Source organism: Neofelis nebulosa, chromosome 4 (assembly GCF_028018385.1).
Source record: "Neofelis nebulosa isolate mNeoNeb1 chromosome 4, mNeoNeb1.pri, whole genome shotgun sequence".
NCBI lineage: Eukaryota > Metazoa > Chordata > Mammalia > Carnivora > Felidae > Neofelis > Neofelis nebulosa.
In genome coordinates, this window is record NC_080785.1 from 148,498,395 (window position 1) to 148,513,028 (window position 14,634).

Genomic DNA, 14,634 nt, shown 5'->3' on the forward strand with positions numbered 1-14,634 from the left:
CACCCCTTCCCCTAAGCCTCTAGGACAGCATCTTATGATAGACGTGGCCAAACAGTGTTATCAGTGGGAACAGAGAAGCCCCTCGGTGTGCGGTTGTCACCCCTTTCTGACCTGAAGCTGGAATATTAGGGCCTCTGCTTTCCCTGGCTTACCCCAGAGGAAGGCCATACGGATGGAGGGGTGATGACCATGCTTTCTTCCCACAGGTGTTGCTCTGCTGTGAGCAGGGCTGGCCAGCCAGGCTGGCGCACATTGCCGTGGGGGCCCTTTGCTTGGGAATGACTGTTGGGACAGCATTCCTCACAGAGACCAGGCTGATCCACTTTGTTAGGACTCAGTTAGGTGTGTCCAGACTGGCTGACAAAACCTTGTGACCGCAGAGGCGTGGACACCTGTGGCACCTGCACCAGCCTCAGGGTAGTTTTGTGCAGGTGCAGAAGAGCCCTGCTGGGGGTCTGCGGTGGAGTAGGACTGACCCAGGCAGGTGACACGTCGGAGAGCTGCCGGACTGAACGCTGTCCGTTCGAACCTCCCAACGGGAAGGAGGAGCTCCGCTTCTAAGGGAAGACCAAAAAGCTCTTTTAAAATCGATACATTATTTTTGTCACCAGTCTGTTCTAATCAGTATTTTTCCCTTTGATTAATGTATTCCTTTCTGCTGTGATTGACCTAAGGCGCCACATACACCAGCAAACTATCTCCTGGACGTTATAGTTAACATCCTGGCCCGGAAACAGATGTGGCCACTTGACCCTTCACAGGAACATGGAACTTACTCCGTAAGAGAAGGAAGGAGACCTGATGTTATGCACCAAATTAGAACAGAGATGGCCCTGGAGTTGTGGCTTTCTCCATGTCAGCACTGTGGTCTGGGTTTTTAGAGAGGGAACAACGTTCCTCAATGAGAAACCCAAGAAATGAAAACGCAGAGTCTTTTGGGTCACATTTCCCGGAGTTAGCTAGGAGGAGTCACACACCTTATCTTGGCTGCTGTGCACCCCAGACCACGTGCCTTTCCAGATTCAGTGCAGGCTGGCTCAAGACCCCCGGCTTGGCTACCTGCAAGAAGGCTCTGAGGGAGCGGTGACCCGGTGTGAGCGGCCTTGGCCCCTGAAGGGAGTGCTGCTCTCGCGGAAATTGCACAGATGGCAGTTGAAGCAGAAGTGGGGTATTTTTTTTCCTTCAGAATAAAATGGGGTGCTTTCTGTGTGGCAAGCCCCTCCCTCTGGCCCATTGCTTCCAGCACTGCTCAGTAACCCTGAATGCCAGCTTCCGGACAAGAGTGGCAGGCCTGGGGATCTGGTCCCCCAGATGATGGTCTGAGCCCTGCATCCCGCACCCTGCAGCCAGCAGGCAACATCATCAGGCATCGTTCTCAGGTGGCAAAGCATTTTTCTTCTTTCACTGATATATTAATTCCTTTTGGGTATCATTGACACAAACCGTATCCTGGATGGTAATAGTGATAATGGTGATGGTCATAGTGGTGCTGATGTCCCACACTTTCCATTTATACCCAGAAACAGGGCAACTTGTGTCAGGTGGTGGTTTGGCTAAAATGCACCCCTTTAGTACACACCCAGGGGCCAAGGACCAAGACCCACAGCACATGGAGACTAGCACCAAGCCACTTGGACTTTTTATCTGTTCAAAGGGAGAATGCTTTGTACTAATTGGAAAAGTAGCTAAATGCAAGGTATCACTGCCCAGTCAGAGACCCTCCCAAAGCGTGGCCTTGATTATGCTCACGTAAGGCATGGTCGGGCTAGCTTAGAACTGATTGTCCCGTGGGGTGGGGTGGGCGGCACGCACTGAAGCAGCCCTCCCTCCCTCTGTGTACTTTTATTTACCTCTTGAGTGTACAGAAATCGACCTTTAGGGCTCGCAAGTTCCTCCTCTGCTGCCCTTGGCCACCACCCTCTCCCCTGGAACCCTGTTACCCACCGCATGCCCATTTGACCGCAGACTCCAAAAGTGGCCCTTAAACTACCTGCCTCAGGATTGCCTGGTTGCAAGTTAGAAATACAGCTCCCCAGGACCCACTCCAGACCTTTGGAACCATCATGTCTGGGGGCAGGGCACTGGAATCAGCCTTTTTGGCAAACTAAGGTTAGCACACCCTATCGTCCTCACCCGCATCAGGGTTCGGGACCAGTTGTGCACACGTTCACAATGTTCATTCTCTGCTCCAGGAAGAGCTGCTATTGCCTAACAATATTGCCAACTCCCCAGCTCTCGGGAATGGGCCCAGCCAGGTTTCTGCTGTGCTCCCCGGTGTGGAGGCTGTGCCTGACAGCTGGTGCTCTGGTCTCTCATCCCTCACCCCGCACGGTCCACCTGGAACTGCTGTCAGCACAGGGCTGCTGCGGTCAGGGCCAGCTCCTCTGTTGTTGTTTTTTATTTTTTTATTTTTAGTTTATTTATTCTGAGGGAAGACAGAGAAAGCGCAAGCTGGGGAGGAGCAGAGAGAGAGGGAGACAGAGAATCCCAAGCAGGCTCCAACTGTCCACGCAGAACCTGATGCAGTGCTCAGACTCACAAAACTGTGAGATCACGACCTGAGCTGAAACCAAGAGTCGGTCGCTTACCCTACTGAGCCATCCATCCTGGTGCCCCAGGGCCAGCTCCTCTTGAAAGATGGCCAGCTAGGCCAGTGGTCCAGGGCTCCTTCCCATGTCCTACCTCCCTGTTTATAGGAAAAGTAGTCCCACGGCTGAGTTTTGGGCAAGCAGGTGTGTTCTCACTATGAGCACCTGCCTCCTGGGCTGTCAGCACGTTGGCAGCAGGCCCTCTAGACTCTGCTGACCTCTGCCTCTACCCCCTGGCCACCTCCTGGAAATGTAGTTGGGCCCGAGCGCTGGCTTGAGGGCTTTCCCTTGCCAGTGCCCTAACGCCACACTATGTTTGTGGACATGTGTGCCGAGCTCCCTCACTGTACCTGAGCAGAGTTTCTGGGGGGAGCTACACATTTGGCTTTAAGTACCACTTAAAATACAGTGAGGCTGCTTCTCCATGGAAACCAGTCTCTAAAGCACATCCTTTTAGTATATGTGCTGTGGCAACAAGCACGTCTAAAGCACGTCCTTTTATGAAACGAAGAAGCCTTTGATGGTGAGAATAACAGTATTCCTTCTGTGCTGCTCTGGCCGTGTGCATGTGTTGGTGACTTCAGATTCGGCCATTTGGGTCCCTTGGTGAGGGGATGCCGCTGCCACGCTACTTAACGCTCACTCCTGGCTCTGGAAGTGCCGTGTGGCCACGCGCCAGCCTGCATCCAGCAGGGGGCACACCCTCCTGCCTGTTTCCTGTGGAATTCGATTGTGTTGCTAGTTTCCTGTCAGTCCCCTGATTTTAAAACAAATCCATTCTTTTATTCACATCTTTTTCCTTCTGAAAAAAATTCAGAAGGACGGTGGGCAGATAGCTGGAGTATGTGAACCACCTTTATTCCTCCTGGGAACTTTTTCTCCTGCAGTGATGCTGTGACTGGCATGTGGGCCCTAACTCTGAAAGAGGGGCAGTTACCCAGCCTCTGCAGGGGGATCTTCTGTGTCTGGGACAGAAAGGCCTAGCAGCACGCTCCTCTTCTCCCCTTCCTGCCCCAAGCACTGTTTCCCATCATTTGCTGGGCTTTTCTGTCTCCTGTCTTCTCTGTCTGGCCTGGTCCTTGTCTTGGTCATTTTTTAAAAATTAAGCAGCCATCCTTTGACGGATCAGGACTCCTGTCAGGCAGGTAGGGCAAGTGTGTGATTTTAGACCGTGATTTGGGGGAGTCCTGGGTACCCTCTCACCTTCACATCTTCCTCCATCAGGTGCTTGACCATGTATGTATTTAATTTGGAAATTTGACTTTTAAGCCCATCAGATGCTCTTGTTTTATTTTGCTCTTACTTGCTGTACCTGGGTGAAGTAGCCTTTAATGTAAATATTTCATTTGCTAGTTAACTTTCAAAGAAAGAAGAAAAAAGGTGCTTTATTTGAAGAATTTGAGGGAAAGGAAGATGCGTACTGATTTGCATCATCATCTGACCCCACTTACCATGGCACGATCAGTCCTGTTAGTCAATGTCATTGCTTTTTAACCAGAGTCATCTGGGTACAACATAGTAAAATTGGAAAACTGGGCTCTTAGTGTCATTCAGCCTCCTTTAGGGGCCTAATTAAGAAGGTCTTATAAATTCTTCTTAATGAACAGAAGTGGCTGGGTGCCCCTGTCCCAAAGTGCAGTCAATTCCTTGCCCAGGAACTTCTCCATCACTCCTGGGCAATGCGGCATAGGTGGAAGGGGCTTGGAAGTGCGATGCAGGGAGTTAGGTCTTTCCCCTCATGAGTTAAGTCCTCACCAGAGTCCATGCACCCAGAACTCCGTGCTAGCCTCTGCAGGCCCCAGCACCCTCTGGAGACCCTCCCCACGGCTTGTGAGACCTAGTGCAGTACCCTGTGCCCCCCACTGAACATAAAGGGTGCACAGGTGCACCAGAGCCGTAGTTGGCCAGTTGGCATGCTGTTTTGTTGCTGTGTCAGGTTCCTGAGGAGTTGAGGGCCCCTGGTTGCTGACAACAGGCCCCGGGAACTCGGGAAGGGGGGCTGTGAAGCCCCCTCACCATGAGGCTGGAGGTGAGGCACCAGCGAGCTCCTGGCCCTCTCTGCTTCTCCTGACTTCCTCCTGGGGTGATTCTTACCTCTCCTGGGGCCCCAGATGGTGGGCAGGGCGGTCAGGCTGGCGGGCGGTGCCAAGAGGAGTCTTCAGAACCAGATGCTGCCTCAGGCTGAGCAGCACTGTCATTGATGAGACCTTCTTTCTCACCACCTTTTGTCTCCAGCCCCCAGTCCTCACAGCTGTAACTTCTGTTCCCGATGCCAAGCCCCTGCAGGAAAAAAGGATCCGGCCCAGGTTGTCCATAGCGGGCAGAGGCTGTGGGGCAAAGTCACAGTGAGCCAGGGGATGGGCCGCTCTTGGGGCAGCTGAGCCCCGGTTCAGTCAGCTCTTGCTGGGTAGGGGCTGGGCAGGGTGGCACACTTCATCCAGGGCTGCTCCTTCAGCCGCAGGAGCTGCCTGAGGGCCTGTGATAGAACAGCCGACTTGCAAAGGAATCTCCGCAATCACCGTTGATTTGTCTCGTTTCCTCCCTCCCTCCAAAATGTAAATGTGTCCCAAAGTTATGACCCCGTTGGCTACACTGTCTCAATGTTGCCCTGGCCTGACAAGTGCATTTGGCAGAGGCCGCCTGGTTCACAGTGCCAGGTGGGAAAGGGGCCCGGAAAACTGACACCTCTTGGTCCTTGCCTCTCTTCTGCACCACCCTGTCACAAAGTGGGGCCTTGGAGCAGGGCTCTGATTCCGTTAGAGCAGGCAGTGAGCAGGGACTGATTAAGACACGACTGCATTAGTCACATTGGACATGACAGCTGAGCAGCATGTTTCTGGTTCGTGTCTGGGAGACCCTGACACCCTTTTCAATTATGTGGAAGTAATAGTGTGTGGCTTCCACACGGCCATGTCTGGCGAGGGAGGAGGCGGTCTGGAAGGAAAGCGTGACTCACTGAGGGCAGTGCTGGTTTCTTCCCGGCTCACCTACCCCACGCTCACTTCTTTGCACTCGCTTTTGTAAATCACAAAAGGTGACACAAGGGCAGAATGGCATACAGGGTACCAGAGGGCCTCTCCCAGATGGCCTTTTCGTTTCCACCCTGTCCCCAGGAGAACTATGACACAATTCCGGTGACACGGGAGCCTCCATCCTTTCGACAGGTGCGTGAACCCCTCAGCGCTGGTTAACTCCAGCCTCCCCGGTCTCGGAGCACATTCTTGTCCAGCCCTCATCAGAGCCTCCCGTGGCCATGCAGGGGGAACCATGAAAACAGGAAAAGCGAGACTGTAGCCATGACAGACGTGGGAATGTTTTCCTCCAAACGTAATCCCAACCAAACTAGGGAATGTTGCTAAAATAGCTTTCCGTTTCCCCTAGGGCATTAACACAACAATTTTATGAACAAACCAGATGAACAGAGCGCATTTTTAATGTTCTGAACCACAGCTCAAGATTCCTTTCTTCCTTCTGTAGCTCATGAGATCCCTGAGTGGCATCTCTCCAATGACAAAAGAATGCTCTGGCAGGTGTGCAGATGTCAAGCTGTGGGGGGTCAATAGAAGGGACAGAGCTCCTTTCCATTTTTTCTTTTGTATCCATGAGTAAAATCATGTGGCGCCCTGGCTCCCCAGCGGGGCTGATGGCATGATGCCCAGGCACACTGGCGACTTGTCCTCGCCTCCTCGGCTCTCCTGCAGCAAACCTGCAAACACAGGGCTGAGAGCCAGGCTCTGGGCGGCAGGACCCCAGAGGCGTCCTGCCTGCAGTGTTTCTTCTATCTGCGGGGTCACTGAGGAAACCCACTTGCATCCATGTCTGCCTTCGGAAGCACACAAGCAGGGTTTTGTTTTGTTTTTGTTTTAATGTTTACTTATTTTTGAGAGAGACATAGATAGAGCGTGAACAGGGAAGGGGCAGAGAGAGGGAGACACAGAATCTGAAGCAGGCTCCAGGCTCAGAGCTGTCAGCACAGAGCCCGACGCGGGGCTCACAAGCTGTGAGATCATGACCTGAGCCAAAATCGGATGCTCAACTGACTGAGCCACCCAGGCGCCCCAGGGTTTTGTTTTTTAAATGGCACTTGGTGGTGAACACATGCCGTCAATTATACGCCAGCCTGGCTGCCCTTTCCTCACTCACTGGGTGACCTTGAACAAGTCTCCCCCACTCGGCCAATTGTGGAGCACTGAGCGCGTGCCAGGTACTGGGTGACCACACACTTGGTATGTGTTAGCAGTTAGACCTTCAAGCTGCCCCATCTGTCGTCTGTGTGTTACAGGTGAGAAAGCTGAGGCAGAGATGTGGCTTGATTTGCTCCTTGGCCACCCAGCTAGGAAGAAGGTGACAAGGGGAGCCTGGGTGGCTCAGTTAAGTGACTGACTTCGGCTCAGGTCATGATCTCATGGTTTGTGGGTTTGAGCCCCATGTCAGCCTGCTTTGGATTCTGTGTCTCCCTCTCTCTCTCTCTCTCTGCCCCTCCCCTGCTCACACTCTGTCTCAAAGATAAACATTTTTTTAAAAATTAAAAAAAAGAAGAAGGTGGCAGAACTGGGGTCGACCCTGTGTGCCTGCTTCCTGAGCCCTGCCCTGGACCCCAGCCCTTCCTCCCTGATGCGGGCCCAGTGTGATCTGTGGAGGTAAGGCCTGGGCCTGAGCAGGTGCAGGTGCTGTCCTGCTCCTCTTCCAGCAGGGGCAGCGCTGATTTTATTCGTTTTGCAATTTGAGGGTTAGTTTAAGAGTTTGCTTGACAGAAAAATTCTTTTTGTTAGAAAACAAAACAGAATAAATCCTGAAATCCACAGGGTTTGATGTCTGAAAGCTCTGACCTTCTAGGGCTCGTTTTCCCCTGCAACTCCTCCCCTGCCTCAGCCTTCGTTTCGTCTTAAAGAATGCAAGGTCACTGCTTTGCACAGCCATTAGCATTAGCTTGAATAAGAAATATCTGGAAGAAATAAATCTGGCCAAAAAATGATGTTACATTACAAAGAAAGCTCTCTGAAGCCCACGGCCCCCTGTCTATGAACGTCCTTGACCACAGGTGACGCCAGTGGGAGGGTGGCTGGCTTTGGGACTCCCAGGCCACTTCCTTACCAGGAGATCTTGCTCTCTGTCATCTGTCACTAGGCACCCTGCAGGGCCCAAGGGGCGTGTAAGAACAGAGGCAGCTCTGAGAGCTGTGGGAAACAGCCCACAGCAAGTCTTCCTAAACACCTTGTGGTCCTGTCTTTCTTTTCTGCTCTCCATCCCTTGGCCAGGTTCACTCTCTGGACACCCCACCCACATCCGTGCCCACCCAGGCTCCACTCTCCCACCCTGTGGACCCAACTCAAAGGCCTATTTCTGGATGAGCTAGCAGAGGAGAGAGAAGCACAGGCATTGCACCCGCGGAGTTCACTGTTTTTCCTTGGCTCTGTCACCCACGAAAGGCATTGACCCAGAATGCACGGTATTATAAACACAGTCCCCGTCCCTTTCCTCGGCTCCTGCCCTGGCTGATGGGAAGGGCGCCCTGGGGAACCCAGCTGCTGTCCACACCTGTCCAGCCTCCAACCCTCACACCTCTCCTCTCCTCCCTGGCTACTGGGTGTTTGCCCCGGTCAGGCTCAGTTGCCTGTGCTTCTGACCTTCCAGGCTGCTCTGTCCCCATCCCATGCCTTTCCCTTTCTTCCGACAGCCCTGTTTACCTTCTACTTCTAGAATGAGGAAGGTGGTTTTTGGTGGGGGTCCCAGAGAGGGGCCTGGAGGCAGACCCAGCCCCACTTCAAACTGCGTGACCTTGAGCAAGGCAGTTTCCCTTTGAGTCTCTGTTTACTCGTCTAAAAATGGGCATAAGACCACTTGCCTCATAGGGTGTGGCAAGAAATAAAGGAGAGGCTGCAGAGGGTGCCCAGCACCAGCCTAGTGTTTGCCCTGTGAGTGGAATAAGTCTGCCAAACAGCGTTTGTGAGGAACTGTGGCCCTGGGAGCATTTGTTTCACCCCTACCTGCTTCCTCTTCCCCATCGAACCCCAGTCCACAGAAGCTATGTGCCTGTGGTTGAGTCCTTTCTTCCTTAAATAGAAACCTTTCTTTCTCCTTTCCTTGAAGGCAAAGCTACAACTGAAGAGGAAATGAAAGCCCCTTCTCAGCCCAGCTTGCCTGGAGGGGTTTACAAGGGTGAGATATGGGTCAGGGAGACTGTGCAGAACCAGGCCCTAGGGCCCCTGAATCTCGGTGAACTCTGGTAGCCAGGCCCAGAGAGGCAAAGCCACAACTTCCGGGGAAGCCCAGCCTGAGCGGCTCCCCAGAACAAGAGGGGATGCTTCAGAAGCTTGTTAAATGATTTTCAGCCATTTCAGAAATTGCCTCAGCTTGTTGTTTAGATTTCCCTGCAGCCTTAGATTAAAGCAGAAAGAAAAAGGGCCCTTGGCGATAGAGGAGAACGTGGCTTTGTCCCAGGAGGGCCAGCCACTGTCGGCAGCTCCCAAAGAAGACGGAAAGGCCTGAGATGGTCCTGCCATGTGGGTGGGTGGCCGTGGCTCTGGCTCCCACAGCCTCAGCTTTAGGCCCAGGCCGTGGCACCCCTACACGGCCTCACTCACCAGTTTGCCAGTGCCCTCACCTTGAACCCACTCATCATGGCTGATCTAAAACCTGTTGAATTCTTCCTCCTCACCCTAAAAAAAGACCACAAAAAAACAAGCACTATCTCTGCAATCAGCCCATCTGATTTAACCTCTGTAAACTCCATGTTTGTTCCTTGTGGTTCCCTGGCTGGACTGGGAGGAGGGTGCCAGGTGCAGATCAGCTGGCTTTCTCCTTCCAGAAGCAGCCCGGGAGAAAGAGAAAGGCCAATTGTTGGGGGTACCCATCAGGTGCTGTCTTGAGTACTACTGTTAAGGTGGGTTTCCTAAGAAGGGACAGGTGTTCTGGCCACAGTTAGGACTTGCAGACAGCACGAAGGCACCAGACGTGTCTGATCCTTGGGGAAGGAGTAAGGCTGTTGACACTCAGTATCTGGGTCATATCTGAGTGGCAGGGGTCCATCAGGCCTTCCTTTTGCTCCTCTTGCTCCTCCTTAAAGAACTGTGACCTGGGTGTGCCTGGTTGTGACTCACACAGCCCACTGCCCCAGGCCCTCCATTCCCATCAGCCTCTGTGGGCCATTCCTCCAACCTCTGCCAGGGCTCCCGTTGCCTTCGCAGCCTGGGAGATGTTTTGGCCCTGGGACCGGCTGCTGATCCAGATGACCAACAGAACCAGAGAGCCTGAGAATCACATTCTAACTCCAGCCCCGCCTTTGTCTCTTCGTAAGATCCTGGGGGTTAACTTGACCTCTTCTCCATCTCCAGAAGGTTCTAATCCCTGCCCTGTTGTTCTGGGGCCATCATGGGAGCCAAGGAAAAGTCCCCGTGCAGCATCTCTCGGGGGCTGGCGTGGTGAGCCGGAGAGCAAGTGTGCCTGTGTGCTCCGAGACTGAAGCAGGGAAGTAGACCAGAGTCAGATGTCTGCATGCACTTTTTCCTGATAGCAAATGATTTTACGGGCACCTGGGTGGCTCAGTCAGTTAAGCGTCCGACTCTTGATTTCGGCTCAGGTCACAATCTCACAGTCGTGGGTTCGAGTCCCACATCAGGCTCTGTGCTGACAGTGTGGGGCCTGCTTGGGATCTCTCTCTCTGTCTCTATCCCTCTCCTGCTCACGCTCTCTCTCCCTCTCTCTCTCTCTCAAATTAAAAAAAATTTTTTAAATGATTTTATCTCCTGATACTGTTATGTATGTTATATATTTTGTAATATTATATTATAAATTATAAATTATGCCAGGGCAGCCCTGTAGACAGTTAAAAAGACAACATCCTGTCCGTGGTCTCTTCACTTCGCATGTGGTGCACTCACCTTGCCCTGCTTATGTTGCCATCTGCAATGCTCTTCCTCACCTCCTGGTGTACAATTTAAGGCTGCCTGCAGTTTTTTGCTGTTATAAACTGTATGACAGTGACTATCCTGATGTGGAGACCTCTAAGTATCGGGCCTTCTTCTGCATTTTGCCTGCGGATTAGCCCTGATAGCCACTTGCTGTAGCAGAGCAGGTCACTGTCTCGGCACTAATCTGGGCCCAGAAGCCTGGGACAGAGAGAAGACTGCCGGGGCCAAGCCAAGGTCATGACTGACCGGCTAGAGAGCCCCTGGCTCAGGACCTGCTGGCCAGTGGGCTGAATCCCTCCTTTCACTTGGGTTCCATGTCTGGAAAGGACTACACATGATGCCAGGCACCCAGCAATGGTGAACATTAACTGTGGTGTCACGACAGCCTGTCACTCGGTCATTCAACCAACAACTGCCGAGGCCAGGAAAACCCTGGAGGAGCAGCGGGCCTTGCCGTCCCTGGTGACCGCAGCCAGCGACCGGGACCCGAGACTTCAGCCTCCACTGGATCCTCAGCCGCAGACAGAAGGGTGCGGCAGGCTCGTTGCGGGCAGTGTGCGTCTGTCAGAAGGCATTGCTTCCCAAAAGGTGTCAGGGAAGTCACTGATGCCCCAGCTCTCCTTTGTTTCAGATGACTAATCAGCCTGGCTACATGGAGGACTTGGGGACAAAAGCCACCGGTAAGCAGAAAGGAGGCAGAGCAGTCTGGGAAGGCATCTCTGCTTGCTGCTCCCGCTCTACCCCTGGGATGATGTGCCCTCCGTGGGCTAGTGGCTTTGGACCTTGTCTCCCCACCCAGAGGCATGGCATGCATCCCCTTAGGCTCGTGGCCCATTTTTGCAGCCTTTGTGGGTGCTTGGTGAGCTGCCCGGTCCATAGATTGAGTCCCTGGTGTTGACAAGGTCACCCCAAGCTCTCGTGCCTTTGGCCACAGACCTGAGCACCATGCTGTCTCCTGACTCTGCGACCCTGGGTGGTTACTCCCTCTCGGGCCTCAGCCTGCTCTCTATCTAAACCCTATCTGTTTTTATTTTCAATTTTTCTTTTTTTTTTTAATGTTTATTTATTTCTGAGAGAGTGCAAGGAGTGGGGAGGGGCAGAGAGAGAGAGGAAGACACAGAATCTGAAGCGGGCTCCAGGCTCTGAGCTGTCAGCACAGAGCCTGACGCGGGGCTCGAATTCATGAACCACGAGATCATGACCTGAGCCGAAGTTGGACACTTAACTGACTGAGCCACCCAGGCACCCCTTCAATTTTTCTTTTGATCAAAAATAATACATGTCCAGGGGCGCCTGGGTGGCGCAGTCGGTTAAGCGTCCGACTTCAGCCAGGTCACGATCTCGCGGTCCGTGAGTTCGAGCCCCGCGTCAGGCTCTGGGCTGACGGCTCGGAGCCTGGAGCCTGTTTCCGGTTCTGTGTCTCCCTCTCTCTCTGCCCCTCCCCCGTTCATGCTCTGTCTCTCTCTGTCCCAAAAATAAATAAAAAATGTTGAAAAAAAAATTAAAAAAAAATAATAATAATACATGTCCAAAGTTTTAAATGTGGAACAATACTACAAGGCTGATAGCCCCACACTGGCAGGTTCTGCCCCCACCCCAAGGTCCCCTCTCCTTTCAGTTCTGCTGGCCATTTCTTCTTCTGTTTCCCTTCTTATTTCTCAATTTGCTCATATTGCTATTGAGAGAGAAGGTGGGGGGTGGGGGGGAGCACGAGTGGGGGAGGGGCAGAGAGAGGAGCACAGAGGATCCAAAGCAGGCTCTGCACTGATAGCAGAAAGCCCAGTGCGGGGCTTGAATTCACAAACCGTGAGATCATGACCTCAGCCAAAGTTGGACGTTTAATTGACTGAGCCACCCAGGGACCCCCTATGTTGCTATTTCTTGATTTTCCCCCTTTAGAATATGGCCTCCATAGTATGGGGCTTCATAGTAGGAGCTCTGACAGCCACTTCTCCATACACTTCCCTCCCATCCTCCCAACGTCACAATCTGGGGCAAATTGATATTCAGTGTTTATGTGTCTAAAACTATGTAAACATTGTTCTCTGCTAAACCAAGTAGTACACTATTTCCTTTTGCTAGAATCCATTGTTTTTCCTCAAGCTATTAATTATCTCTTTTTTTCCATTTGCTGCTTCTTTGTGTGTGTGTGTTTTATGCTCTCCCCTACCAAATCAGAAAACTCTGAGCAAACACCATAAAGCTCTTATCAATGTGACTAAGCCCTGCGGTCTGGTAGATTCCATGTTCTCCCCAGAGACGTTGCCCCATGCCCTCACTATCCCACCCATGGGCCCTTCTTCCCTGGAGGGAAAATACTGAGGCTAAGACAAGTTGAGGGACATTGCCAGACAGCCTAGAGGTAGTAGGATCAGGTGGACCTGGGGGCCTAGACCAGAAGACAGCCTCGAGCTGCCACAGCCCAGCAGGGTGGTGGCTCTGTCAGTGGAACCTCGCAGAGGGTTTAATGTGCAGCCCTGCGGAGGGCTGAGTGCGGAGGGCAGAGGCAGGTCCTGCTGCTCATCCTGAACGGCCCTTCCCGGGACGTTGCCCTGTACCTTCCGTCCTTATCCCCAGGCAGACTTGACCACAGGCTAGGCCACTCCTTTCTCTGACCACCCTATGGCCACCTTCCCTTAGATACGCAAAACCAGGCCGCATCCAACTGCCAGGCTGAAACCGTGAAGAGTCGTGGCTCTATAACAGGGGCCAGGGATTCAGCATGAACAAGGTGGGCCTTCCCAGCCCTGGGGGCAGCTGGAACCCAGGATAGGAGGTAACCACTGACAGCTCAAGCCCTCTAGAGAGAAGGACCCATCCGTGCACGTGATGCCCCCACCCAACCGCCCTGCATGCCTCCCAGGGCCACCAGTGCCCTCCTCATCCCAGACAGGGCCATTCTTTCCCACCCCCCAGGTCTCCCTCATCGGGGGCCTGATCTCTGACCCACTCCCCACCTTTGCTGGGCAGAGTGGCTAAGGTCAGCTCTGTGGAAAGCGTGGAGGTTAAGGTCATTCTGGGGGCCCGTAGGCCCACTCGTCCAGTTGTTCACATAAAGGCAACTCCAGCCGTGGCTTTCCGAGTCCCTAAAAGCAGCACACATCCCTGATGGAGACAGAGAGAGCCTCCTGAGTCCAGAGCTCTTGCCAGAAACCCATCGTCTGGGGCCACTGTCGGCCACTGTCCAGCTTACTTCAGAGGCTACACACCAGATGCTGTCCGTGTGATTGAGCAGGTGGGAAGCCAGATCTCAGGGGGTCTGCCACTGGGCCAGGACCACCCCAGGGGCACAGGAAGCAGTGCTCGGCACATCTCCCCTGCTTCAGCCATCAGGAAACAAGGAGTGGTTGTCAGAGGCACTTGGGAAATTGAAGATGCATAGATCTCTCCAAGCAGCCACATGCTTTCAAAACAGACAACTCACTAGGATTTAATCTGCAACTCAGATTCAATCTGCTAAGTAGAAAAGAAGGTGTGTGGTTGTCATGGCAACACCAAATTGCCCGGGACTGGTTGATCTCTAAGGTGGGGAAGGGAGGGGAGCAGAGCGAAATCTCTGTCTCCCTGGTGGGGATGTTCTGGGGGATGGGGGCCAGGCTGGACACACCTGCATTCTTCCCATCACCCCAGCTCAGGACTGAGGGCCTGAGCCTTGCGGTGTGGCACAAAGGGGGCTGGCCGGCTCAGGGCACTCACTCTGGGGTCTGGGCTCAGGCATAGGTGTTCCAGCCCCACCACACAGCACCTTGGACTTGGAGCCCCCTGCTCCTCCCGACCCCCCGGCCTGGGCCTTCCTGCCAGGGCTTGCACCCACAGGCCTGCTCACGGATGGCACATCCCCTGTGTCCAGTCTGAATGATCAAGGGAACAGCAGCCTCACCCAGAGAGTGCCAACCACAGCCGCACGGAGGAGGATATGGGGCTGATCCTTCCCGTAACAAGCACACCATGCTGCCAGCCTGGCTTTTTCTTCCCACCAAGAACAAAATGGAGCCAGCCCAATGGGTTGCCAATGTGGTCCATGCCAACTTGGGTTCAGGCCTGGGTGGGGGTGAGTGGTAGAGGAAGGAGAGGGCTGTTCCAGTGGAGGAGTTAAGCACCAGAACCTTCCTACCCTGAGGCCCACCTTATCACTG

The 14,634-nt window shown here is 53.4% G+C and overlaps 1 protein-coding gene and 1 long non-coding RNA gene across 2 annotated transcripts in view; one reads left to right on the forward strand and one right to left on the reverse strand.

Moving 5' to 3' along the window:
• Positions 1-4,124, forward strand: part of RFT1 (RFT1 homolog) — a 38,428-nt gene extending 34,304 nt beyond the window's left edge. The window contains exon 13 of the mRNA XM_058726573.1: positions 207-4,124. Within this exon, the coding sequence (XP_058582556.1) occupies positions 207-374 (168 nt within the window). The 3' untranslated portion in view covers positions 375-4,124. The remainder of the gene's footprint in view (positions 1-206) is intronic.
• A 1,420-nt stretch (positions 4,125-5,544) lies between these two features.
• On the reverse strand, positions 5,545-13,905 carry LOC131510043 (uncharacterized). Its single transcript, XR_009260876.1, has 2 exons — positions 13,692-13,905; positions 5,545-6,294 (listed from the first exon to the last, which is right to left on the reverse strand). It is a non-coding gene; the product is annotated as an uncharacterized LOC131510043 (long non-coding RNA).
• Between the last annotated feature and the right edge of the window lie 729 nt (positions 13,906-14,634).